The sequence below is a fragment of the Netta rufina genome (assembly GCF_964035555.1).
Source record: "Netta rufina genome assembly, chromosome: 5".
NCBI lineage: Eukaryota > Metazoa > Chordata > Aves > Anseriformes > Anatidae > Netta > Netta rufina.
In genome coordinates, this window is record NC_140128.1 from 63,592,627 (window position 1) to 63,619,565 (window position 26,939).

Genomic DNA, 26,939 nt, shown 5'->3' on the forward strand with positions numbered 1-26,939 from the left:
CGTCCTACAGGATGGGGAACCGAATTGTGCTGACACTTGGGTGTAGTCTAATGCAAGGTGAATGAAAGGATAGGTTAAATAAGTCCATGTGTTGATTCAAGCATACTTGATTTCATAAAAATGTTCTGGAATTCTATATTCGAGTTTGTCTTTTTAATTGTATTTTTCATAAAGTATAATACTGGAATTGCCCATGCCATCAGTGCCATCAGCTTGACCTCCTTTATATCACAGCCCAATCTGTTTTTTCAGCTGTTCCTACATTGAATGTAATCACTTGCATTTCACTAAAAAGCATCTGGTCTTGATTTGAAGAGGTGAGGAATCTTCTGTATGCCCAGGTAGTCTCCTTCTTTATCTGATCTTTATAAGTAGAATGTTTGTAAGTTTTATACTTATTTTTGTAAGTAAAAAGTCTTGATTCTTTTCCATATTGAATTTGGGCTTCCTTCTGTTTACAGCTCATGCTGCTTGTTTTATATCTAACCAGTAGCCAAAAGAGCTCTTTTGTACCTGCTGTTTTCCCACCGTGAGATGCTTACATCCTATAATAAAATTACCATTCAGTCTTCTTCCTTTCTTCCTAATAAATACATCTGTCTCTTTACATCTCTTACTGCAAGCCAAAGTAGTGGGTACTTTCTCCAGTTCGTAGGTACTTTTCTGCTGCTTTTCTCTTTGCCCTTTTATTTCTTAATGTTTCTTCGAATGGCTGACACCTGATTAGGATCCTGTTCTCAGGTCACCAATTCTCTATACAAAAGAAAATTGTATCCCTATATCTTCCTGCAAGCAGCGAACCCAGCAGTCCCATCTATTTCAGGACTGTGCTGAGTGCGGACGTTTGCTAGGTATGATTCTTCTCGCAGACCATGCCAGGGTACAGTCTTGCTCTATTAGCCTTTATCATGGGTTCCTAGATGTATATTCTTCCATGTGAGCATCCCACTCTCATTATTTGCAAAAGCCACCGATCTTTATTTTGCATAGGACTGTGCATGTAGAAATCCAGCATTGCAGGAGATGTTGCTTGTTTTCTGCTGCTTGTGCTAGAAATGCAAAACTCTCGGTGCCAATGTATCTACTGTCAAGGGACTCCAGTGGTAATTTTGTCTCATAAATGCTGTACATTGGCTCAGTTTGGGGTCCTTGGGTAAACAAAAGCAGTGCTGCACTCTCGCAGGGCTGTGCATGCCATCTTCCTAGAGTCATCAGCACATGATGGCATAAACAGTTCATCCAGTGGGCGTAGTTTATACAAGTTTCATTGAGGTATGTTTATAATTTCATCAGAAGAATAACGTGTTTTCTCTATAAGACTCCATTAGCTAGTGTTCATTATGTTTTTCCTCTTGGATTCTTTGTGGCTGTCCTCCAACCCTCAGCAGCATGGAAGGCAGAAATGGTCCCCGGCTGTGCAGGGTGCTGTTGATTGCCAAGGTCATTCTGTTTGTCTTTTTGTGTTGGAGGATGTTAACACCCTTCCAGTCTTCTAGCATGTGTTTGATCTTCTCAAAATGCTATTGGAAATCAATGTAAGCTCATCAGGGGTCTGCCAAGGTCACACTTGTGGTCTTTTTGGAGTAAGCAAGGAGGCTTGGCTTTCTTAGAGACTCTGGCCTTGTAAATGATGCTCACTTTCACTGTTGTAACTCTGCTGCACACATAGTACAGCAATGCAGATGCATAAGAAATGTCTTAAAGGGCTGGGGAAGGCAAAAATATCTCATGCAGAGCTCCAGGTAACTGTTCCTGGCATCCCGCCAGCTTGTTTGGAGCTCTGCTACCTGCTAATGGATGGCACGCACAACACTTCATTACTCTTGCCTCAAAGAATACCCATTTGGTGCATTTTATGCATTTCCTGAGTCAGGTGTAACTGCTTTATATCATACAGGACAACGTGGCACCTCAAGCCTGTGTTAGCTTATGTTAGGTCAAAGAGGCTAAAGTAAGGAAAATAGGGGGAAGAACTTAATATTTTTCTATTTTAGAATAACTTACAAGTTAGGCAGGTGGAATACATGCATCACTGTTGCCTCCTCTATGGGTGTCTTGATGAAGCAGTTTCGATCAGTTTACCAGATGCGTGTTTTATTTATTATTATCTTGACTTCCAAATATTGCTTGCTTTGAAGATCTGAAGACAAAGGCAGCTAATTAACAAATGAAATCAGCAAGCTGTGTGGTCCCAGCAGCTGAAAAAAGATGGAATAGCAAATACAGGCTGTGATCCTGCTCCCGTGGTTGTCCGTGTGAAACTCCCTGGAGCTCAGGTGAGGGTTGCAGGAGATGGTTGGTCTGTGTTTCCTGCCCACAGCCTGAACGATGTCTCCAGCACTGTACAATTCAGCATACCGAGGACATTAACAGCAGCTGCCACACTTCTGTGCACCTTCTACACCAAGGTCTCTGACAGTTGTGCTACAATTCCTGGTATATTTAGATTAGGCCTATTCTGAACAGTTTATTCCGGGTTTTCGGTTTGCTTGAGAGCATCAGGATGTATGAAGGGAATTTTTCCAATACATCGTTGAGTATGCATTTGCCATCTGGGCTTCAGAAAGTGTTTGGTTCAATTCAAAGATTAAAGACTGAAAAATTGAACCTAATGGTGGCATAAACCTCTGTGGAAAACATACTTCTGTAATTATTTTCATTTTGATTAATAGACTTTAACTGCGTAACACCCATGACTTCAGTTTAATACGGAGAATTATTAGTCAGTTAACTCTTTGTAAATTGATCAACCCCAAATGAAAACTTTAAGATATTTTTTTTCCTTGTCAAGCACTTCAAAAATCCACCATGTTGAGCTTTCCATTGCTAAATCTTTCTCAGCTGCATTAAGATCTCTGTCTCCTCCATGAATTCCTCTCTTTTCCAGGCAAATTGTGAGCAATACCTGAAGTCAATAGCTCCCCTACCCGACTGCCGAAGCCTTGATTGCTCAAATGCTGGTAGCGAAGAACGAACACCCACGGATACTTACACATATGCACAGGGATTTAAACAATGTATTCTAGCCACTGTTTGGAAATTTAAATATCAATTAGTAACAATTCAGTTGGACATTGAAGCTGGAGTTCTGGAGAGCTTGGACAAGGCGCATTAATGCCACCAGGATCAGGTGACTTTGCAATAGCCTAAAGGCTCTGAATTTGGCAGGTACCTGCCTCCATGGTAATAACTGCACAGAATGCCTTGGCAGTATTAGAAAAAGCGTATTTTGTATTATGTTTGCAGCTTTCACACTGTCTGAGCAAAATACAGTCTTATATAACAACCTCCTTAAACATTTGTCTAACCCTGCACGGCAACAGGGCAGGCAGTTGAATGTTCAGTGAAATCTCACAACAATTGCAAGCATTATTTTGTCTCCTATTAGCGCTTCTTTTGCTGTGATGCAGCTGTCAAGATCTTTCCAGCACTGCTGATGGAAAAATCAGTCATGTTCTGCAGTGCAAATTCTGTATTAATTGACCATTATGAAATGCTTTGGCAGAGGGCTGGCTACATTTGCATTTCCGACTTCAACTTCTTTCAGGTTTCTTTATACTCTTGTCAAAGTCCGTCCCCTGCTGTACTACAGGGCCATGTTTTAGGGTAGCTGCTTTAGGTACCAGATGGGGGTCAGTTCACATGAGCATGCACCCACTGCAAGAGAGCAGACAGCATGAGGAAGTGATGGCATCACATCTCTTGGTATCTCAGAGTAATTTAGGTTGGAAAGGACCTCTAGTCCAACCCCCTACTCAAACCAGGGCCAACTCCAGGGCCAGTCAAGCTTCAAACGCCTCCATGGACAGGTACCCACGGTGTCTCTGGAGCCATGTCCAAGTTCTTGTCTGATTGCACGAGGAATTTGCTTTCACAAAACGGTTGAGGTTGGAAGGGACCAACAGAGATCATCTAGTCCAACCCCCCTGCTCAAGCAGGGTCACCCAGAGCACATTACTCAGGATCACATCCAGGTGGGTTTTGAATATCTCCAAAGGAGACTCCGCAACCTCTCTGGGCAGCCTGCTTCAGTGCTCCATCACCCGAACCGTAAAGAACTTCTTCCTTCTTACAGTAACAAAACTTCCAGTGGTTCAATTTATACCCGTTGTCCCTTGTGCTATCAGGCCACCACTGAGAAGAGTTTGGCCCCATCCTCTTTACATTGTCCCCTCAGGTATTTGTAGAGGTTGATGAGATCCCCTCTCCATCTCCTCTTCTCTAGGCTAAACAGGCCCACCTCACTTAGTCTTTCCTCAGAGGACAGATGCTCTAATTCTGTCATCATCTTTGTGGCTCTACACTGGACCCTCTCTAGAAGTTCTCTGTCCCTCTTGTACTGAGGAGCCCACAGCTTTCACTTACAACCGGGCAGAATTTCTCTTGGTGCATCTTACACCTGTTGGCTCATCATTTTTCTTTTTGCTCTGCACCTCTTAGAGGAATTTATCTGCTCTGGTAGTGTCGCAGTATTCAGTCAAAGACAGACATTAGATCACTTTTTCACCTTTTCTTTTCCAGCCTGGCCAGATGCAGCTCCTCGGCCCCCAGTTGTCTTGGCGGCCTCCTCTGCGCTTGCTCTTATATGTCCGTGTCTTCTTCTTTGTAGAGATAGTCAAGACCTGGACACGGCGCTCAGGATGTCCCACAGGTGTGGATGGAGGGGGTGGATCACTTCCCTGGACATGCTGTGCTCTTGCTGTTGTGGCCTGGGAGGTGGCCGGTCTTCATGGGTGTAGGGACACCTACATCAGCTTTTCCACCAGGACATCCCGGCCTCTTCTGCAGACCTGTTTTCCATCCAGTCAGCCTCATACTGCCGTGTGTTGAGGTGTGGATTGCAGCCTTGTGCTGTCAGGCTTCACAGCCACCTTAAACCCCATGTTTGGGCTGTAAGTGACTCAGTCTGCCTGGTCCAGAGTAACTTCATCAAAATGACACCAAGTCAGGACTCAAACCTCTGCATATTTCATCTAGGAGGATGCACCTTCACCTAAGGGAGAGAGATTCAAGGAGCAGTTCCACGACTTAGGGTGTGAGGTCTTTGCTAACCACCGTCCTTGTTTGTGGCATAAGGAGGTGCTTTAACAAGCAGCCACTGCAGAGCATTCACATGTGAAATGTTTTGTGGTTCATCAAAATGTAGGGAACAGGTGTTTGGGCCTAGGAATTGAAGCAAGCTAATTTTCTTCTTTATATTTTCTATTGCATGAGTAGAAGATGGCGTTTCAGCAAGCCCGTCCCTTTTCAAATGCTACCGTGATTTAAAATAACCTTTAAAACAAAAATGAAATCTCATTAGAAAATGCCATCCTAATTTGGAACAACAGTTTCATAATTTGTTTCTGTGATGTTAACTAAAATGTTTTGCAGGGTAGAATGAAGGTAACATTTACTTAAAATCCATACACCATTACAAGGTATTATTACTTGAATTATTCCAAATTTTGGAACATGTTTTGTTTCTAATTAATCAAGAGACTCTCAGGCTTTGTTCTTGTTATGCAAATCAAAATGTAAGCCTCTAAAGAATAATTTTAAGTGCAGACTGTTTTTCAATGTGGACATTTGAAACATGCTAATCTATTCAAATTGTTAATGATGGGCTTCCTTTATTAATCTTTTTTTTGTCTACCAGACCTCTAATTTCTCAAAACTATCAAAAATCTGAATGTTAGAAGAGCTGCTGCACTGATGGCCTGCCTGGCACAGTATCCTGTGGTGGTTACGGTTGCATTCGGCTGGCACTTGGGGGAAGGACGTGGGAGCAAAATGCAGGTGATGCTCCCACCCCAACAACTGCCCTTGTTTCCAACACCACTGAAAAGGGACGGAGGGGTGGGTGCCTTCACTCATGGCAGCATTCCTGTTGGCACTGGTGGTTATGAGAGTTGAGCTCCCTCGTTCTGCATTTTGGTGAATGGTAGCCTGAAATAAAGCTGGTGGATTATATTTATACAGGCACTCACCTGTATTCACCTGTGCAGAAATAGGGTTGCATTTGTGGATGAGTAATTAGTTAAGAACTACTTAAGGTGTTACTTAGCTTTAATTTGAGGAAAAAGTGCTGCTGAGGAGGTTCTGCAGGTGTTCCAGTCGGGGCTGAGTTGCACATGGAAACACGCCGTAGCTGTGTGCCTGCAGACGGGCTTGGTGCAGGTATAACGGGGGGCATGGTCCTCCTCTGTGGGTACCAGAACCAGTGCTGTGCTCTAACTGCTGGCCTTGAGCAGCAACCTGTGCTGGCTGCCAGCTCGCTGGGTGGTGGAACTCTTCCCTAAAGCTCGGTGAGGAACTGCCAACCACACTGGCCAAGCGTTTTTAGCTAGGAACTGGTGATGACAGCCTTTGTTGTTGCTTTTTTTTCTTCTTGGGTGTAATTATTCCTTCAAAGAAAGCTCACCATAAACAATAGCAAACCCTCGCAAAGAGGAATCTACTTGTTCCTGGTGGAATAAAGCCCAAATTAATTCATTAAGTGTACTCACATTCCAAGGGCTATCTCTATTTCTTCCCTGTTTAAGATGAATGAATTCTGTTGTGGGGATCTAATTTTCTCTGTGATGAAGCGGTGGGAGTAATTATATGATATCTGTATTTTAATCAAGAGAAGTGTGTTCTAAAGCCTGGGATGAATTTACCTGCCTAAAGTTAAATGCATGTAACTGAAAGAAGGGAATGTGCATTAAATTACTGTATTAAATTGCTGCTTTAAAGGAAAACAGATGCATCCACGTGATCGACATTCCAGTGGATCCTGCCATTAGGATGCAAATGAGCCTGACTATTTATTACCAAAGCTTGATAAACTATTTTCTTCCAAGAGATGTTTAAATTAAAACCATACATAAAAAATCAGTAGTGGGGATGAAAACCAGATGAAGCCTAAATATTAATGGAAACATGTCAGAAATATGATAGATACTGTCATATTATCATGTGTATTGTAATAAGCCAGGGTGGTGAACAAAGATCCAGTTGTACTAAGTGCTGTACAGATGAAAACAAACTCTAAAACTGGATTCTGCTGAGGAAGTCTTCAAACTTACATTTATGGGATTTAGAGCTGCACTGCTTCTGTTTTGCCTCCCTGCTCATGTGAGTGGTAAGGATCGCAGTGTTGGTGGAGCCTGACTTTATCTCTGTTGTTTCTTCTGCCTTTCCAGATTTGGATGACCCGATAGTAACAGTCCACCAGAGCATAGGGGAAGCGAAGGAGCAGTTTTACTATGAGAGAACTGTGTTTCTCAGGTGCGTTGCCAACTCCAATCCGCCTGTTCGGTACAGCTGGAGACGCGGCCAGGAGGTACTGCTGCAAGGCTCTGATAAAGGAGTTGAGATCTACGAGCCCTTCTTTACACAGGTAGGAAATGAAGTTGCAGTATTTATCTCTCCTTCGAGTGCTTGCACCAGGGACTTTGTAACTAGATGTAGAGCTTGTCTGTCTGCACATCCCTGCTGGGTTCCTGGGGCGCCTGGTGGGCATGCCCTCCAGAGAACCACAGCCTGGCACATCCACCCATGTAGTTTTTAAAGAGCTACTAATATAAAAAATGTCTTTTTATTTTTTGATAAAGAAATTAGGAAGCAGGGAGCTATGGGAAGATGCACAGTGAGTGCTGTCTGCAGGAGCCCCTTTGAAGTCATTTTCCTTGAGCCTGCAAGCCCAGTGCTCTGATTTGACTGCTATTTCCTAATCTTTTCCAATACAATGCAAAGTGATTCTGCACAGAAGTTGCAGCCTAAAAAGCTTTTCAAGAAGGCTGAACTCTAAGGCAACTCCCTGTTTTGTTTTTATTATTATTCCAACTTCCACATCTTTGAATATAAGATTTTTGTTCCAGACTTACACACTTTAAAGATGGTGTGGCAAAAATGGGAAGTGCTTTTTATAAGTCTTCCTACTGTTGTTTGCAGTCATAAAAGCAGACTGTGCTATCAAAAGAGTCTGTCAGATTAGATCAGATTAATTTATTGTTAGCACACTTACACAGTCTCGGAATAAAAAGGTGACATATCCTATTGTCTATGGAGAAGTGTGTGTGATGGTATGAGGAAAAAAGAAAAGAGAAAGAAGAAAAGAAAAAAAGAGAAGATGTTATTTTGGAAAGTCTCAAGCAACAACGAGTAAAGACAAGTGAAAACTGCCTGGTAATTTGGTCTTCATAGCAGAAAGCAAGCTGCAAATTTCATAAATAATTTTCAGCTAATGATTTGAGAGCACCTTCAGTTTTTCTTATTATTATGCTTGACAGCTTTATATTGCTACCATGGGTAGGTATTCTATTGAGAAATGTGTGCCTGGAACCTTGCAGAGATGAGAATTAGATTACATAGCCAAGTTATTGGTCTCCTAAAAGTGATGAAATTATTTTTAATTTAACGTGTATGGATTCAGTTTAGAGAATGTGCGGCTTGTTTCTTTGGATTCAAGTGTGTAAACGAAAGTATCTTTATGCTTTAATTAAAAAGTGAGGGACTCCCTTGAGGTGGTCCTTTTATAATATCTCCATATGGAAATGATGATTAATACCTTTCCGATCACCTAACAAGAACATATCTAATAAAACATGTTATATGAAATGAGATTAATTTTTATTTTTTTTTTTTTAAAAAAAAGATTCTTAGGTTACAGGGAGCATTCTTCCTAGACCCTCTGTCTGGGCCGAATTAATCTGAATAAATCAGATTGTCATGGCGATAGTCCAAAGCTTATCCATAACCTTTTTATGTTTTTTGGAGTTCAGGTTGAATTAGTGTATCTTGTCTGTGTGCCTACAAGGTCTGATATGTGTTTATAAGAGGAAAAGATGTAATTAAAGGTTTAAGAATCATAAATGTCTACAGCACGTCTCTGCAGACTTGGTTCTGCTTAGGATATGGTAACAAACGGTAAGAGCTGGTGTGAAGAGGGATAGAGGGGATATATCTTCAGAGCACCAAGAGGTGAATTTGAGGTGGCATTTGTTTGTTGATCGCTTTAAAGCTGGATCATCAGTCTGAAAATCAGAAGAAATGTGAGGGATAACAGTAGCACAAAGAAATTTTCTAAGTTACTGTACCCCAAAAGGCCAATTTTTTTACGCTAGTTTCTTTGTTCTGTCAAGTCACAGAAGCCACTTTAAAAACTGGGAAAATAAAAAGAAATTCTTGAACTTTAAGCTCAGATTTTTTTTGATGAGTAAGGTAATATCAGCTACTTATTTTAGCTGCCATGAGGGGGTCGGGGAGGGGAAAGAACAAACATGTGCATTCTCATCTGTGCGAGTGTTTGAAATACTGAATTTTTCGAAACTGAAATCTTGATGCAGATTTTTTCCTAAGAGTTTGCATCATTCTCATTGCACATTGTAATTGCACAGTCTGAGCACAAGATTAAATTTGCTGTATTTACAATAATTATGCAATTAGACATAATTAGACTAATTATTCAAACCAATGAAGAAAATAGATATATATTTTTACAAATCTCTGCAATCTGGGAACATGATCCAGAATACCATTGTGAGTTCAGCTCACAAGTTCCACTTGGAGTCTGCAGCTAAGGACCAAATCAGTGGGATGGAGCTGCTCTGCATTTCAGTCTAATCCAGAACCTAATGGCTTTGTTAGCTGCGTTCCCACTAACCAGGATCAGGCCCTTCTCTAGTCCAGATGAATCTTTTTAAAGTAGGATCTTTATCTTTAGGAACACCCCTTCGAGGCTTCAGTCCTGCAAACACTGAACCAGCATGGGCTTGATTTTAATCACATCATTTCTGTGGGACTGATTGTACATACAAAGCACTTCAGTTCCAATGCTCCAAACATCTACTGAGCTTGATTTAATGACTATCTGTTTCCTTTTCTTGCTAACTGTATCTTCTTTTCTTGTTTTTGTTCATTTGGTTTTGCTTTGTTTTTGCTAGTGTTATGCATGCATTTCCACAGACGACCACATATTTTCCTATATGTGCTCATGATGTTGTCAAAAAAGTCAGTATGTTTCCCAAGCCGTGATGAAATTAGAAGTGGTAGTTGCTTTATAGTAACATAATAATGAACATTTTTCATAGTTTGCTCTTTTGATGCCTTATGAGCTGGCTTATTTGCCTTATTTTGATGGCTTATGAGCCTCCCAGGGCTGAGGTTGTGCCACAGCCTGTCCTAAACATAATACCTTTTTAGCTTATCAGCATAAACACAAGCGAAGACTTGAAAGTGGGCAGCTGGAGGAGATTGAAAATGCAGGAAGTTTGTTATTTTAGTGCTAGGATGAATAATGTGCATGTATAGATAAATGGAGACGTATCTGATGTTTCTGCAGCCCTTTACTGTCACGGTGTCATGCATGATGCCCTGCTGTGCTCTGCTGTACTCACCTGCTTTCTTGCTTTTTGTGCTCCGTGGCATCCCTGTGTGCTCAGCGTAAGCAGGGGATGTTGTACCTAACAGCCCGTTCAGCTTTCTGTTACTGCTGTTGCTAACAATGCTTCAAGATTTTGCATATGTATTTCAGCAACTTTTTTTCCCGAGTTCCCAGCTCTGCGGTGCCCATTTCATATAAAGCTGCTGTGGAAATCTTGTATTTGGACACTACAGTTTTCTCTTGATCATATCAGAAGGAACTCCTTCATTACACATCCTATTCAGGTCCCTGCTCCATCATTTACACCCCTGGCTAAAAATAAAATCCATCAGGAGCTCATTTTCAAAGGAAAAGCAGCAGGATTTCTGTAGCTTATGCTTCTTTTCATCAAGCAGATTGTACTTTACAACGTATTATCCAGAATAATGCTGTGACTTCAAAGACTGCCAAAACAATTTCCCCCCTTGCCACTCTCTTTTCTTCTGCCTTTAATATATAAGGTGGGCTATGGCTTCAGGCTATGCCAGCCACCATTCTTTCTGCTATTAAAAAAATAATAATTTTCTGGACCATTTCAACATCTTCTTACTAATTGGCCACATCTACACCTCCTGGAAGTCATCCCGAGTGCACCCTGCAGCTCTCCTCCCTCCTCTGCTTCAGGCTCTTCCTAATGCTTTCTCTTGCTCCTGCAGGGGGAAACGAAGATCCTGAAGCTGAAGAACCTCCGACCTCAGGACTACGCGAATTACAGCTGCATCGCCTCGGTGAGGAATGTCTGCAGCATTCCCGACAAGATGGTGTCCTTCCGACTCTCTAACAAAACAGGTAGGTCTCCAGCAGTGACCGTCCCTGCTCATTTCATGTTCCTTTGGTGGCCTTTAGGGTTGCTTGGCTTTGCTGTGTCACTTACAATGTGTGTCTGTATAGTAGGAGCTTTGGTGGTTGGAGCTGTTTAGGACCAAGTTGTAGAAGTCATTTATTTCAGTTGTTTTCCCTTTTCTTGGCAAAGTTAAGATTTGAAGACTTTTTTGTTTATTGGTATCAATATTTATCACTCTCTATCATGATTTATATTTTCCTCCAGTGTCAGGAGGTTTTGTTGGTGGGAATAGACTTGACATCAAAGAAGGGATTGCAGCGAGGTAAAAGGAAAGGGCATCTCAACCAAGGCACAGAGTAGAACATTCTTTTACAAGTCCTCCAAACACTCCCAAATGCTTCTCACAGCATTTTGCTGGAAGCTACTTATTTGTAATCAACAGAACATTTTAGGGAAATAAATCTACCTTTTTATATTCTTACATTGGTTTAAGCCATTGATTTGATATATTGATTGATCTGATGTGTTCTTACAGTGAATGAAACATTGACTTCTTACATTGATTTAAACAAAAGCATTTTTTTTCAGATTTAATTGCTTCAAATAAAAATATTCAAGCAGTCAAGTTGAAGTGCTTTGCAGCAGGTTACCTGGGCATTTATCTGTCTCTGACCAAGGTGTCTGCATGTTGTGGCATTTCTTGTGCCTTTGCTCTTTTCTTTCGGCTTGGTCCTGGCTGAGCCCAGTTGTGCATCTTCCTCCCTTCAGTGGTTGTGTCATTGCTATGATCTGGAGAGTCTCACGCCAGCTGGTCGTCGCAGGAAGTGCAAGCACACTGTTGAATGCTGGTTTCTAGCAGGATGGAAATTATAGATTTTGAATATCTTAAAGGTTTTGCATCCAGGATCAGCAGATGATGTGTGTTTGAAATTCTTTATAGAATTGAAGCCAAAGAGCAAAGTCATTGGCTTATGGTTTTAAGTAATTAGAGATTTCAGAGAAGTGTTTTCTGGAGAACTGTTCTGCAGGAAATGATGTAACATTTGAAGACTTCGAGTTAGATTATGCTGGGCTGTGCCTTAATAGTGTGTGCCTCAGGGCACTGAAAACAGGTAGCAAATGAACAAAACAGTTGAGGTATTAACATGCTGAGTGCATCTAAGATGAACTAGGAATTTTATTTGCACTTGCACATTTCACATTATTTCTGCTCTCATGGATTTATTCCAAGGAGTTGCCTTCAGCCTTTTCTGAATTTCTGATTTGACAGCAGGGACTCCAGAACTGTGTTATGTACCATTCCTGTGCACAACCCACTGCAAAGCAAATTAACAGCCCAGCTTTAAAGCTGCCACTGGCAGTAAGGGAATTACAATCAGCTCCAAAGGTACCTAGCAAAACGTATTGGAAGCACTCATTTTATTCTCCTACTAATTTTGCCAGGAAGAAAAAAAAAAAAAAAAAAAAAAATCAAAATGTGAGTTTTGGCTTTCTTTACTTGGACTGACTTCATACCAGGAGAGAAATGAAATTTCATTTGCCATGGAGTGGCATAGCTGATAGTTGAGAGCAACTTTCCTCTCCACACTAGTCATAACTTTTCCACTTTCTTGCATGCGAATGAAGGCTGAGGGTTGTAACCTGCAGTCTGGTTGCTCAGCAGAAGTTGTAGGGCTCTTTTTTTTTTCTCGCTATAGAAGTTGTCTTGCCCAGTACCTGCATATTGTCCATGACCATTATGTTCTCCCAAGCAGAGCTCAGCCTCAGCAAAGTGTTTCTTTCATTCATTTGTAAGAGGCGATGATTTTGCTGTTGGTGCCAGAACAGCCTCTACCATGTTGGACCTCAGCTGCTACAGAAATTTGTTTACACTATAGTAGTGGTGAAACTTGAAATAACATGGCCATTCTGAACTAAGCACGGGTGATCTTGGTCTTATTTTGCCACAAGAATGAATTATTTCTACCGTACGAATATCATGCTTATTTTGGGAGAAAATTGTCTTCTCCAGGAGGTAGTAGCGGTACATTAACAGGAGTAGCTCTTCAGGAATAGTTGACAAGTAAACAAGCCCGAAAATGTATATTCACACTTCTCGTGAAGAACCTCGTGGCAACTAACATCAAGAGCAAGATTAAATAGCTATAGTAATTACTGCAATAACTCATTAAAGACGATGACTGATATGTTGATGACTCTGGGGCAGAACTTTCTCATTTGATATGACATCTGTTGTAGCTGTTTGTTAGACCTTCACCTTGAGTAACTTCATAGAAGTTATGTAAATGAGAAATATAGAATAATCCAACATAAATCCACCTTAATGAAAAACAGAACCAAAACCCAATACTCTACTATTGAGTAGTCCTAGCCTGTCCATCTGCTTTTAATTTAAGGCTGAAGGCATATTATGGAGATGTCCGTATAATAGAAACAATAAGGAGACAAACAGAAGCATCTGTATGGTTTGTAAACGTGCGTGATATTTCTTGTAATGGAGGTGACTTCAAGTGAGTTTAAGTTCAGCTACCAATTATGTGACGTCACTGTAAAATTGCTGACAATTTGCCTGTTCTGCATTTATTGGGTCTGTGAGCAGAGCTGGTGGGAGAGTTTGGTGTTGAGATCTAGTTGGCTGTTCTGTCTGAGAGAGATGAGTAAGGAGGGTGGCTAAGAACACAGCAGCTGTGGGTTTCCACTTTGTTTTGGCTGTGATTTGGCTCATTGGGTTCAGACTTCTATTGCATGATGCAGAATTGCATTATTTGTCAGGCTCCCGTTGGTTGACTGGCTTGAGGGTAAAGTTGGGAATGTCTTTCCTTGCCGTAGATGCGTATCCCAGCCTGGGCTGCTCAGGGACATGGGCTGTCCCAGCAGGCAGATGGAGTTTGCGGGGGTTTGTGGACTACCTGTATGGAGCAGCTCACCCTTCGGTGATGGACACGGTGGTGGGAGGCTGCGTGCTGCAGGCAGCACCTTGGCTCCCTACTGATTGCCACGGCGTGGTTCTGCACAGCAGGATGTCGGCACGCTGCAGGAGGGTTTGTCACATATGATGATTGTTGGCAGGCTGCGAGTGAGGAAGTGGCACCCAACAGATGTGCAACAAAACCAACGTAGCAATTACTGTGTCCCTGGAAATTCTTCACGCTCTTACGGTATCCTGCTACTACCCTAAGTGCTGTTTGCTTCCAGGCCACTGAGGCTTTCACAGATGACAGTCAAGTCACCTGTTTAAACCTTTTGCTTGATAATCTCCCTGTATTGTAAGAGAGTACAGTGTCAGAGATGCATGAACACATTTTTCCTGTTTCTTTCTCTGAAACGCTCGAGTGTCCCCACCTTCCCTTGCCAAGAACTGTAGGTGACATGGGGATGAATGTAGACATTCATTTCAAGGAAAGCATGCAAACCCGAGTGCTCTCCTGCTACTATTTATGCCACAGGCTCTTTCATACATCTATACTCCTGTTCACACACCAGAGTTGAGAGACTAATTTGAGGAACACTAGGCATGTCTTTGGGTGAGTAGCTGAGATTTCTGCTCAGCTCAGCCTGCCGGCTTGTCCCTGTGACCTTTTTGTTTTCTGTGCTCACTCTGTCTTGCTGATTATTTGATTGTGTGTCATGGCATCACCAGAATAACAATCAATTACTGCTATACAACCAATCCAAAGAAAACTTCCTGCCTCCTTCTTGAATAATTAGAGAAGTAATTAAGCTGATGCCATCAGATGAACACGTATTCATCAGTATACTTTGGACATGGTGTAGGCTTAAAGAGTTACACATAGGTATAATTAGGTACACTCACACCCCCTTCATTCCACAGCAGTGTCTTAATTACATCGGTTCTGCATGAGGATGTGGAGCCGTAGACATATTGCCGTGTGCCTGTAGAGACTGCAGGAGTTAGAGTGCATCAGCATCATTTTTCAGACACGTGGGTTTCTTTGTTCCAGTGCAGACTAGTTTAAAATACAAAAATAAAATGGGTGTTGTAATGAGAGAAGCTGAGATCATCTCAGAAGCATGTGACTATGCATATGCTGAAGCCCAAGAAGACAATTAGCACTAATATTGTACAGCAGCACGCAGAGGCACTTGTTGAGCCCAGACCCACTTTGTATCTAAAGACAGCTATTACTCTGCAAGTGTATTATCCAAGTAGATGAGAAATTTGAAGGGAAGCAGAAACACTCTGAAATGATTCACCTGCTGTCAGATTGCTGGTGAGTGGCAGGAGCAGAAATAGAAGTCAAGATGTGAAGAGCAGCAAAGGGACTAATTTTGCAGCTCTCATTTGTTTTTAGTAGACCAAGTTCCTTTAAAATCAGCACATCGAAGTTAATTTGGGTAAGTTAATGCAAGAAGGAATTCTTAAAAAAAAAAAAAAAAAAAAAAAAAAAGCAGAAAGGCAGCTGCTTTGCACCAAAATCAAGGGGTTATTCTGACAAGGAGGAGGAACCCTGACGACTTTCTCAGTGTATGTGCTTGAATCCAGGCTGTCAGAAGAGGAGCAGCTGCGAGAGTGGGTGTCTCACTGAGTCATGACCTCCATATTTTCTGTCTACGTTGCCAGTTTTTGTTGCCTCACTACGTCCCCAGTGTACCCAGGAAGACAGCCTGGCTGAGCAGCTTCTGGCTCCTACTCTACCCTTGGGGCTTTTCTTGAGGTTGCTGCTGTCCCATCTCTCCCCTGAAGCCTCAGAGGGTTCTTGCAAGGTGCTGATGTGCCTCATCCCCATTCAAGTTTTTGAGACATTCATGTGCCTCCTCGCCACTCAAGCTCTTAGAGCTCTTACTGTGTTTGTATTCCTGAAACCCGGGACGTTTTCCCTCCAAATAGTCTACACAGTTTGAAACAGCAAGAATCACGAAAAACAGCTGGTGGCAAATGCTTGTGGGGTGGGGGAGCACAGCCCTGCAGGTCCGTTCTTCTCATAGGGATGGCTCCCTGAGACCTTTTTATCACCCATTCCACTTACAGGTGGTTTGGGATCACCCCTGTGATTCCTTTGTTCACCTTTTCTTTCTCTTGCCTTTTTTTTGGGTAGAACCTTTGACGTGATCTCCTATAGTATCCTTATAGCCAGACTGGTGAGAGGTGGATGATTAGTGCAAAATTGAAGAGGTATTTGCATTTGAAGGGTGGCAGGGTGTCCAGCTGGTGGTCGTCTACTCAAGTCCTCCCTCAGGGATCAAAACTGGAAACAATATTGTGCAATATCCTTATTAGTGACCAAAACAATGGGACCAAGTGCACTTTGAACCAGTTGTTGGATGATGCCAAATCTGGAAGGGCCTGGGGTTAGAGAACATGACGTATGGGAGAGTCTGAGGGATCAGGGTTTGTTCTTGGGGAAAATGCTTGAAATTTGACTGTATATAGGGCCTGCATAGCCTGGTGTGATCGGCATTGCTTGAAGGAGGAGTTGGACCAGAGGCCTCCAGAAATCCCTTCTGATGGAGATGATCTGTGAATAAAATATGCACATTTAAAGGAAAAACAATGCTGTGGAAGTGGTAGTTTGAATTCAGCATTGTCTCCTCTCCCCAGGACCTCCCTGTCTGTGTAAAAACCAATCAAAGCCCAAAGGAGCTGTCACCCTGCCTTAGCCTGAGCCCTGCACTGGTACGGAGGCACTTGGTGTGAAGATGCTCAGCAGGAGCAAGCACAATGGCCTTTAGAAATATAGGGATTATATTATTTCAAGCATTAATTATGCTCTATATCAAGCATGAATTATTGACAGATGATATTAAAATCTCTCTCCAGCTTGTATGTGACTCGCTATGTAATCTTTAGAGTGGGGAAAGGTGAATTGAAATGCAGCGAACTCTGAATCTCACATCGTAATGCTCACATGTAATAGTAAATATGAATGGAGCCTTTTAAGAGTGTTCATTGTTTCAAAGTGGCAGAGAAAAAGTGTGATGCTTACCCATAAAACCAAACATCTAGCTTGAAAGGTTTATTTCAAACATCATTAGGATATGTAAAGAGTTGAAATAAATAGGCAGCTTTCAATATCAAAATTCTGGGATTCCTGTAATATTTTCTTCTAATATCATTGAGTAAAAGCAAATAAAACATTGATCTTGATCTACAAAGCAATTTCAGGGCCATTGATTCATTTGAAAATGTGTATTAGTTTGAATTAGACAGTTAAGGCTGCTTAGTACAGGTGTCAGGACAGTATCATTAATGTTTAAGGTTGAGGTTGATTTCTGGCAGCTTCTAACACAGAAATAATCCAAACCAGTAACTTTTTACCAAAAAAAGATGAGTATTTCCATGTGATTTTTCAGTTGCATGACACCGTTCATTCACATAGCGGCAGAAGCTGGCACTCTGTCTGGGATGCAGTGGGAATCAAATTGAAAAAAGTTTAATTCATTTCTAATCCCTCCATTAAACAATAGTCTGTCATGACAAATTTGCTTTGTTTCTCTTCATTCAGACAATACATCTTTAAGAGAATTATCTGACTTTAAAAAATATTTCTCTTAGCATCCCCTGGCATTCTAAAGAGTGCGACAGTGACACATGGCCCTGCACTACAAAGGCCTGAAATCCTCAGATAAGAAATACAGCCAGCTGCGTACTCAGAGCTAAATACTGAAGGTAGATGGTATTAATGCTATAGTAAGAAGGAATAATAGAAAATAAAGCTGGAAATGACCCAAAGAAGTCGTCTATTCCTTTTCTTGATGGCAGAATGCACTGGATCTAAACTCTGTCCTACCAGTGTCTGTTGGACCTGTGTTGAGGAGCTGCCAGCTGCAGAGGTTTGGCGTTATTGGCAGGCAGTCTGACCCCGTGCTTGCACACCCCGACTGCTGAAAGCATTATCCGATGTCCAGCCCAAACCTGCCTTTCCATAACTACAGCCCATCACTCTGCTCCTGTCCACTGTGGCATGGAGAGGAGATTATTCCTCTCTCCCTTCTCACAGCAGTGTTTTGTGTATTGAAGGTGGTTATCTTGTCCTACCTTTTCTGTTGTGTAATGAACCAGGCTCCTTATTTTGTTCCCCATGAATAACATCCTCTGCGCCTCACACTGCTTCTGTTGATGTCCTCTGTCCACCTCCCTGGTGGAATTCGGTGCCTCAGGGCACGTAGGGAGCTCTGAACCCAGCCTCATCAGCATGGAGCTCGATGCAGGGCTCATTTCATCTCCCAGCGAGGTTCCTCTTTCTGCAGCTCCATCCGATGGCTGCTGACTTTTGCTTATGGTGGATGGCGATCTGAGCACAACACTGAGGGTCTTTTCTCTGCATCACCTCTTAGTCAATCACTCATAACCCACTAATTGGGTGGGTGATTGTTACTGTCAAAAGACAGGATTTGTCTCACCTTTGCAGCATGTTGAAAGCTTCAGTACCTGTACTGCACTGGCTGTTCAAGGAGCACTGTACTCAGTGGAGAGAAACGTCTCCGAAGAGCAATTCATCCCATCTATTTTTGGAGAGCAGGAATTGGGCTTTAGGGGTGCTTACATCTCATCAAGATCCATGACCTCGCGTTGCACGCCTGACATTCCAGTGGTTGAAATTAGCAGAGATGAATTTAAACCTACATTGGTTAAATGTAGGTTTGCATCTAAATATAGTGACGAAGGGGACAGTTTCATGAGTGGGTTAAGCTGATTTAACACTACTCTGCTGCTAAAGGGAGGATCCTGCCTCCCCTTCATACCCTCTTGATAAAACGTCCACAGAATGAATAGTTCATACAGTGTGGGAGCTGTGAGCTATTGTAGTTGTCTCCAGAGCGTAACCACTGAGGAAGTGCTCTGAATAGCAAACATATCCGCCTCCCTTCCTCCCTGTTGGAGCTATCAATGCCACATCTGTGCGTGAACGGCAGCACGAGCAAAGTGCGAGTCATCAAAGTGCTGCTGCTGCTCCATGAAAAGCAGCCAGGCAAATTGGGAAGAAAGAAGATGAGTCATCAAAGCTGCGTCCCCATTGGTTAAAAAACAGAAGATTTCAGAAAAAGTTGGTGGAGGAAAAAAAAAAAAAAGGCTATTTAGAATGGAGGGAGAGGGAAGGTTACCTGCTCCCTCCCTGGGGCCCGCACTCCAGATATCTGCACCCAGGGGTGTTGTTGCATTGGGTAAGGGCTGAGCCCAGCAGAAAATGGACGTTGCTAAATATAATCTCATTCTTTGGTTCATTTCTCTCTTGCAACTCTCCTTCCTGCTTCCCCTGCAACATCATAATTTTACATTCTTGATAGTATGTCTGTAACTGCGTGTATAAAGTCAAAAAAAAAAATATCTCTTCCTGGGCAAGTGCTAGAATTTTAAGGGGAATGATGAAATGAGAAAAATAGCAAGTAACAAAAAAATAAGATTGATCTGTATGCTGAAGAGGTGCCATATGTTTTATGTGTCTAAATGCATAGTCGTTGAGAACTTGCAGGTTGTTAGAGCTGGAGTGTTTCGCTACTCCTGCGCATGCAGATTGCCTGCAGCAGCTGAATGAGACACTGCTGAAGTCCAGAGCTCTAAGTGACCGGCCACTACTTGACACAACTTTATAAAAACAGATTTTCACCGTGAGGATGACTGGGTGCTCGCACAGCTTGCCCAGTGGGGTTGTGCAGTGTCCATCCTTGCAGATCTTGAAAAACTTTCTGGATGTGGTCCTGAGCAACATGCTCTGGGTGTCCCTGCTGGAGCAGAGAGCTTGCACCAGATGGCCTCCAGCGGCCCTTCCAACCTGGAATTCTGTGATGAATTTCAGTCCTAAATCGGCAAAGAGCTCAGATTTACGTGTCTCTGCCTATTTTTCCCCCTTGCCTTTCTTGAAGAACTCATTGCCAAGCCCAAGGTGAACTGACCCAAGAAGCCTTGCTTCTTCTAGCTAAGTGTGCACAGGCTGAGAGCGCAGAAGAGCTGCTGGCACATGTAAGTGGATGCTTGCTTGACAGTTTGGCCCACTGGAGTGTCTTATTCTGGCTGGGTCGATACACACTGGCACGTTCTGCCCGCAGGATTTCTGTGATTTGCAAGACCAACAAGAGGAACTGTCAAACATAAGTCAAGATTATGGCTCTGTCGGATAAAAGCAGAGAGGATGGGTGCATAAAAGTGGGTTTGGCTGTTGTTTTCTGAGAGGGTATTGATGAAAAGAAAGGACCTACAATATCACAGTGTGCTGTGACAGTGTGGTCAATAAAAAGTTTATTTTTACCCAATAATTCAAAATCTTGACCTCAGCTGGGAATTAAATATCTCTCTATATATTTGAACTATACTGGGTAGGTAAATAAAAAATGATGCTCCCAGCAGAGTGGGGACCTCAAGTGTTCTCTCTTTCTGCTCTGACTTGCAAGGGACTGTAGGTAATGTGTATGTGTGTTAGGAGCATATGCGTTGTATTCCTGCAGGAAATCAACCCTGTAAATTAAATGGATGCACATGCACACGTATATATGAGAAAGTGTAATTCAATTACGTTCTATTACTTTGGTTCTGCATATGAAATAATTCACAAAACTGGAGGAAATGATGTCTTCTCATTTTTATTCATCATAGATGAGTGAGTTCTCAAGGACATAACTTTCTGCTCTACTTTGACATGGCTATTAAATTGTTAGTTTACTTTTGTGTTTCCCAGTGATGCTCAGAGCCAACCGTGACACTTCCGCCGTTCCGTATACCCAGTCCAGGTACATATATTTGCCTCATTGTAATTATAACACACCTTGGCATCAGGTTTCTTCTGTGTGCTACATCAGTGTCAGATATCTTTCTCCTCTCGGTGTAGACCTGTCTCATACCCAGCCCAGGCAGCAGCTCAGACTTTGCTGCTTTCATGTTCAGTTAACATCAGTACTGGGTCAATAATTGGGTGCTTCCAGTCTCTCTGCCAGTGATCCCATGGTGGCTCTGCTTAACGTTGGAAACACTGCTGTAGAGCTGGGTTGTCATGTCAGAGGTGCCTGGTAGGCCGATGTTGTTAAGCACGTATATTAGGGTGCTAATGATAACTTAATGGCTGCTAGCTTTACACTGGATCTGGCAAACTTTGGCTCAAGTCATTAATCAAAAGCAGCACTTGCTGTGTGCTGTTCTGTTCCTCTGTGAGGATCGGTGTATGTCATGGACACCTTTTGTAGTTAATCTCTGTCTGTATGCCAACAGTGCCCAACTTGTCTTGTGTGCACATGTTAATACTAACTAAAACCACATTGATTCGGTTCTGATTTTAATTCTCCAAGGTGACTGGGCCTTGGTTTCTGCCCTGGTGTACTTGCAGCAGCGCTCTGTGACGCTCTGCCATGCGCCGTAGCGTTCACAGCCAGGCTCTGCGGTGCTGTGAAATACGCGGGGCGCCGGAGCAGTACTTGCACGCGAAAGCCTCCGAACTGAAGTCCCTTTAAAAAGGCTGCAGCTGCAATATGAATGGGACCTGAGCGGCTTCCCTCGCCATGAGTAGGGCCTTGTTCTTCGCAGGGAAGGGCTCGCAGCGGCACTGCGGCTCCCTTTGTGCCCTGGCAAACCAACCATGACTTGGAAACGTGGGGCTGGCGCTCGGAAACCCCTGCTTCTAAAGCACGGCGAAGACGCAGGGCTCTTTTGAAAACGGAGCCGTTCTCATTGCGGTGTCCAAATAGGATGTTTGGAAAGCTTGTTCCATGCACTCCCCCGTGGAAATATTTACCAAAGCTTGTTATTGTTGTATTACAAAGTTTATTCTTCCTATTAGGGAGTTGAAAGAAGGTTTCCGCTGGGCAGGTTGCCTGGCTGAGTCTGTGCTGATGCCGGGATGAAGGCTCTGGCTGGGAGATGCTTTGCTTGCCACACCTGGATGGCCCCGTGTTTGTCTAATGAGTGGCTGATGTCATCTAAGGGAGACCTAAGCCTGGATGAAACATTGGAAGTGGCTCTGGGCTGATAACACACTCCACATAGTAGGGACTGATTCTGACAGGGACATTTTTGCTATGTTAGAAATTCCTTAAAAATTTGTGATTTCACACGTGAGCACCATCGATGTCTACACGAGCTTTGGTATTGAACAGTTGTGTTGGACCTGATGCTGAACTTCCTAAACCAGTGCTGAATAGTGCTTAAATCTGTAAAATCCATCAGTCTTTGACTCTACACCAATCTGAGGACATCAGTGCTGATCTGTGTGGCAGGATGTGTCAGGATGTCTCCAGGACCCAAACGTGGCTTTGTGGTGTGAAGGGATGGAGCTCTGGGGCTAGGAAGAAGGAGAAGAAAAATTTCAGACAGTTTGGAAGGATGAGCAAGGAGAATAGAAGTAAATAAATGGCATATTTATGACATGATTAAACAAAATTCAGTCATACAGCGGTGGAAAATAATAAAATATGTCCCTAAATTAAACCTTCTCGTGGAATTTTGAGGGATCTCATCAAGATTTAAACACAAACTGAGGAACTTATTCCTATGGCAGGAGGCGGCAGCTTCGCAGAGGGAACTCGTGGCTGGTGTAGTCACGCATCTTCCCTTTTGATTGCACATCTACCTGCTGAGTTCTGGGGGCTTTGAAGCACTTCGATCTCAAAGTGCCTTTCATGTAAGAAGAGCCCTGTGTAAACGTGGCAACCAGCCAAGTAGCCTGCTTGCTGAAACTAACTTTTTGCAAAACTTGTATAATAAAATGAAGATTGGAGGCATAAATCGCTGGCGTACTGGCACAGCAATATGCTTCTCTTCAAATGATCTCAGCTGAGACCGTGTGAAAGCTTTTTAGTGAGGATGTGAGGGTCTCCACCAGCCTCAACGCTTATCTCTTCGTGCCTGTCTGAAAGTGAGCAGGCATAATGTCAGTCCAGGCTCCAGCCTTGTGTTGGGAAAGCAGGGTGGTCTGTAGAAATACGTGGCTCACCCTGATATTTCTGCTGTCACAGATGATGTGGATGCCGCTGAGTGAAACCACCTGTGTGCTGGAGGCTGAGACAGACACGGCTCCAGCGTCTTTCAGACTTGTGCCAGGAGCACACAACTGCACGCAGTGGCTTTTTCAATCCTGTCATTTTAATATGAGTCAGATCTCTTGGAGGAGTCTTTATCTCCTCTTCCTTCTGACTCAGTTGCATGATTTCCTGCTATCTAAACAAATATCGCAGTTTGGGTTTGGGCTGGGGCTGTACCATGGCTCTCCTGGCTGGGTTCAGTCATGGGAGATGCTTTGCAAGTGCACAGGGTGCTTAACCACATGCAGAGCCTATTAGGAACACATCTCATTCTGTCCCTAACAAGAGCCACTGAGACATTTCAGGAGAGAGTATAAAAGCAGTGTAAGAGATATGTCATAGTCTTTCCTCCTGCTTGACCAAAAAAATAAAAAAAAAAAAAATTATGCCCTGAAGCATGAGTTTTAATAGTCTTTCACCAATATTTTGGTATAATCATCAACTATTATAATTGCTCTGGATCATCTTGTCATCTTTATAAATGCCTGCTCTATTTTTTAATCACGTTGGACTGAAAATACAGCATGGCAATGAATTAAACAGTTCTGTTTTGTGCATTTAGCCCCCAAAATTTACCAATAAGTGAGACAAAAAATCCATTTTAGAGAGTGGGTTAGGCCAAAATAACCCGTTCACATCTGTCGGCTCCTGAAGCACCTGTAGAGCCTCATGCTGAGGGTGGGATTGGTGTCAGCCACCTCCAGGCCCCTGGATGTCACCTGCGGTGATTGAGCTGCCCTCTGGTCTCTGCCGACAGTCTGCGGGGAGAGACAGCTACCTCAGGGGGAGGTTGCCAGAATATAGTTTAAGATGGATAATGAGTTGACTTTTGGCAGTGCTTCTCTCTGTCATTGAAACTAGAACAGGGAGAGATCCCACAGGGCAGCGAGCTCCATTTCCCCAGCCCAAACCGGTCCTAAACCTTTTGTCTAACAGGTATTTGCTTGGGAAATCTGGAGGAGAGGGATTCGGTGGCAACCCTACGCAGTCCAGTCCAGGGCTTACTGTCCCTCCTGTTACTTGTTGGGTTTTTGTTGTGTTTTTTTTTGCCTTCCCCACTGCTGCCAGTGCCCCAGCTCTGCGTTGCCCCTCTGCGGGACGGGCAGCTGCCTGTGGCTGTGTCGCTGCAGCATCCCCTGGGAGCAGGTGGAGGCGTTCCTGTGGTCTGGGGGGGGAAACGGTTCTGGGTGAAGGAATGCAGCAGAGCTACCCAGCAAAGCAGACCTGCAGAAAGCCTACACGCTGTTAATTAACCCAAGTTAATTAATACAGGTCATCCAGCAGGTAACTAAACCAATGCCTTAGCCCTGTTCTTTTCCACATCCACATTTGGCACAAAAGCAGCATTGACTCCCACCCCTGCCCATCCCTGGCTGAAGGAGGAAAGCTCAGTGTTAGCTGCACCAAGAGCAGAAATGAGCTTTGCAAATGGGAAGCGTTGGGCTGGCAGCAGTGCTCAGCACGGAGGGACAAAGTCCAGGGGAGCTCCAGCAGCCTCGCAGCCTTTCCATCCCCCAGCCACAGCCTGGTCGCACGCGTGTGACACCCAGCCAGACCAAATCCCACCACTGGTTGCACCACAAAGCTGAAAATAAGAGGCTCTGTGTTGTTGGTACGCTGCCATAAAGTGCTGATTGTCTATAGGACTTCAAGCAAGGAAATATCAAAATAATAGATCATTGTTCCTGGGGTTTCGTATTCTCTTTGCAATAGACATTTGACCCTTTATATGCTACTGTGAGTTTCATTTGTAGGAACCCTTAGTATCTCCGCTGAATTATTTAATATTCTTTGCTTTAAAGCAGGCTTTTCATGGTAGTCGTTGAATGTGTTGCTGGATTTTTGTTTGTGTTTGCCTGGTGGGGTAGGTTGTAGTTAAGTGAAATGTGTGGTGTAAGCAAGGAGAAATTGCTGTATGCAAACCGTAATTTTCATGTACTTACTGTTTTGAGTGCTGTGATGAAAGGGATGTATCACAGCATTTTTATCAACATCAGCTGCTATCTTTGTCTCTCTACCTGAAAGATGGCAAAGGGCCCCCTTTCATCTGGAGGATTACGAGGCTATTATGGTAAACAGCAGCGCCAGGTTGGGTTGACATCGTTGGAGCTTTCATCTTTTGTTCGAAGTTTTGAAGCATTATTTGTGGTTCTCTTGTTCCCTGTCTCATGGCTGGATATTTAGCAAGAGCAGAGAACAGCTTCTTGCCAGAATTGTTGAGGAAAAGTCATTTACCAGGGTGGGGAGGGAAGGAGCAAGAGCGGCCAGCTGAGCGCTACCCAAGCCCCATGTTGGGTGATGACCCCACAGGTCTGAGCTCAGCTCTAACTGCACGGGAGGATGTAGGGTGCCTGGATCCCTGCCTCTGCCACTTTATTCTGAACAAATACTGCTACAGCACAGCATAGGACGTGCTGCCCAGTCTCATATCTCTAATCCCCAAAAAGGAGCCCATCAGCTGGTGGATGCACCAGCCGATGACAGAGATTGAGGTTGGGGGCTCACACTCCGACACCTACACAGTTAGTGGCCAGTTTCCTGTCCATATTTTTAGCCAAGCACCCAGCCTTGTTGCCTTTATGTCGGTTACACGAGCCCAGCAATTGACATTGGAAAGTGTCCGTGGGATCTTGAGCCTGGAGGAGCAGGAGGAGGAGGCTTTGCCCCTAAACCTCTGTGCTCCTGCTCTCCTGAAGGGTTTCCCTGGCTGGCGCATGGCCTGTTCTCCCTCTGCTGGGGATGGGTGTAAAAGAAATGCTTCCCCTTCATGTGCTGCTGCTTGTGAAAGCAGAGAGCCAGCTCCTCCTGGGTGAGTGCCCAGTAAAGAAAACTCTTATCTTGTAGTTGACTTATACCTGCCTTTAGTGATTATTATATTCTTTTAATATCAAAATAAGATTCACATATAAAGCAGAGCACATGAGAGTATCTCTATAGTAACAGTGATAGTGATATGCCACTTCCAAATGTAACATTTTTATTTCCTTTTATTTTTATTGTCACCTTTTCTGGTTTTCTTTCCCTAGATTTTGCACAAAATTTCCATCCTTCACCTTTACACACACGTTTGTCTAGCACTGCTGTTTTTCTGTGCTAGCAATGCGCGTTCAGGCTTTGGCTCATCCTTTATGTAGCTTGGAGTACTCCTTCAAGCCAAGCCCTAATCCAGTAAGGGTGGATCCCTCCAGAAAAATTGCAGCTCGGATTGCCATGCTACGTTCCAGCACCTAAAACGGATTGCCCTGCCGTGTCGCTTCATACCAAGCACTTCTGCTGCTCCCCGTATGTCGTGTGCAGGTATTTCAGGGGAAAGAAGAGGCAAGGAGAGAGAATTAAATTTAATCACAGGCTTCTTTCTCCCTTCTGAGAGCAGCAGCATCTTGCCCTTAGCAAGTGTAGTTCAGCTGGCGTGGCGGTGGTGCTGCCCAAAGGCTCTTTGCCCGCTGTGTGGCAATTAGCAGGGGCCTAATTAGCCTGCACCTCTCCCACCTGCCAGTGAGGGAGGGGATGGAGCCGAGGCTGGGGCTGCTGGGCGCACAGCCTGAGCAGGATAAAAGGGCCTGAGCTGTATTTTCCTGCTTCCAAGTGTGCCGGGGGTGTCCCACGGGGTGACTCCTGGCTCGGCAGACGTGACTCAAACTCTACAAATTCCTCTCAGTTCGCAGCCAAGTCCCGGGGAGTTCATCGGGGAGGCGGGCGGATTAAGAGGGCTGGTTCTCAATGGAGAGGATCTGACTTGAAGAGAACAACGTGGTGTCTGTGCCAAAGAAGATTGTTACTAATGCTTTTCTTCCAGGGTGGAAA

General features: G+C 43.6%; 1 protein-coding gene across 2 annotated transcripts in view; it reads left to right on the forward strand.

The window, feature by feature from the left end:
- The window catches only part of MDGA2 (MAM domain containing glycosylphosphatidylinositol anchor 2), a gene marked incomplete at both ends in the record, with an annotated part of 324,685 nt that overhangs the window by 154,028 nt on the left and 143,718 nt on the right, over positions 1–26,939 (forward strand). The window contains 2 exons of one of the 2 annotated variants that reach the window (XM_084287611.1): positions 7,167–7,375; positions 11,044–11,176. In XM_084287611.1, coding sequence (XP_084143737.1) covers positions 7,167–7,375; positions 11,044–11,176 — 342 coding nt within the window. The remainder of the gene's footprint in view (positions 1–7,166; positions 7,376–11,043; positions 11,177–26,939) is intronic. The other variant, XM_084287612.1, reaches the window with a different exon arrangement.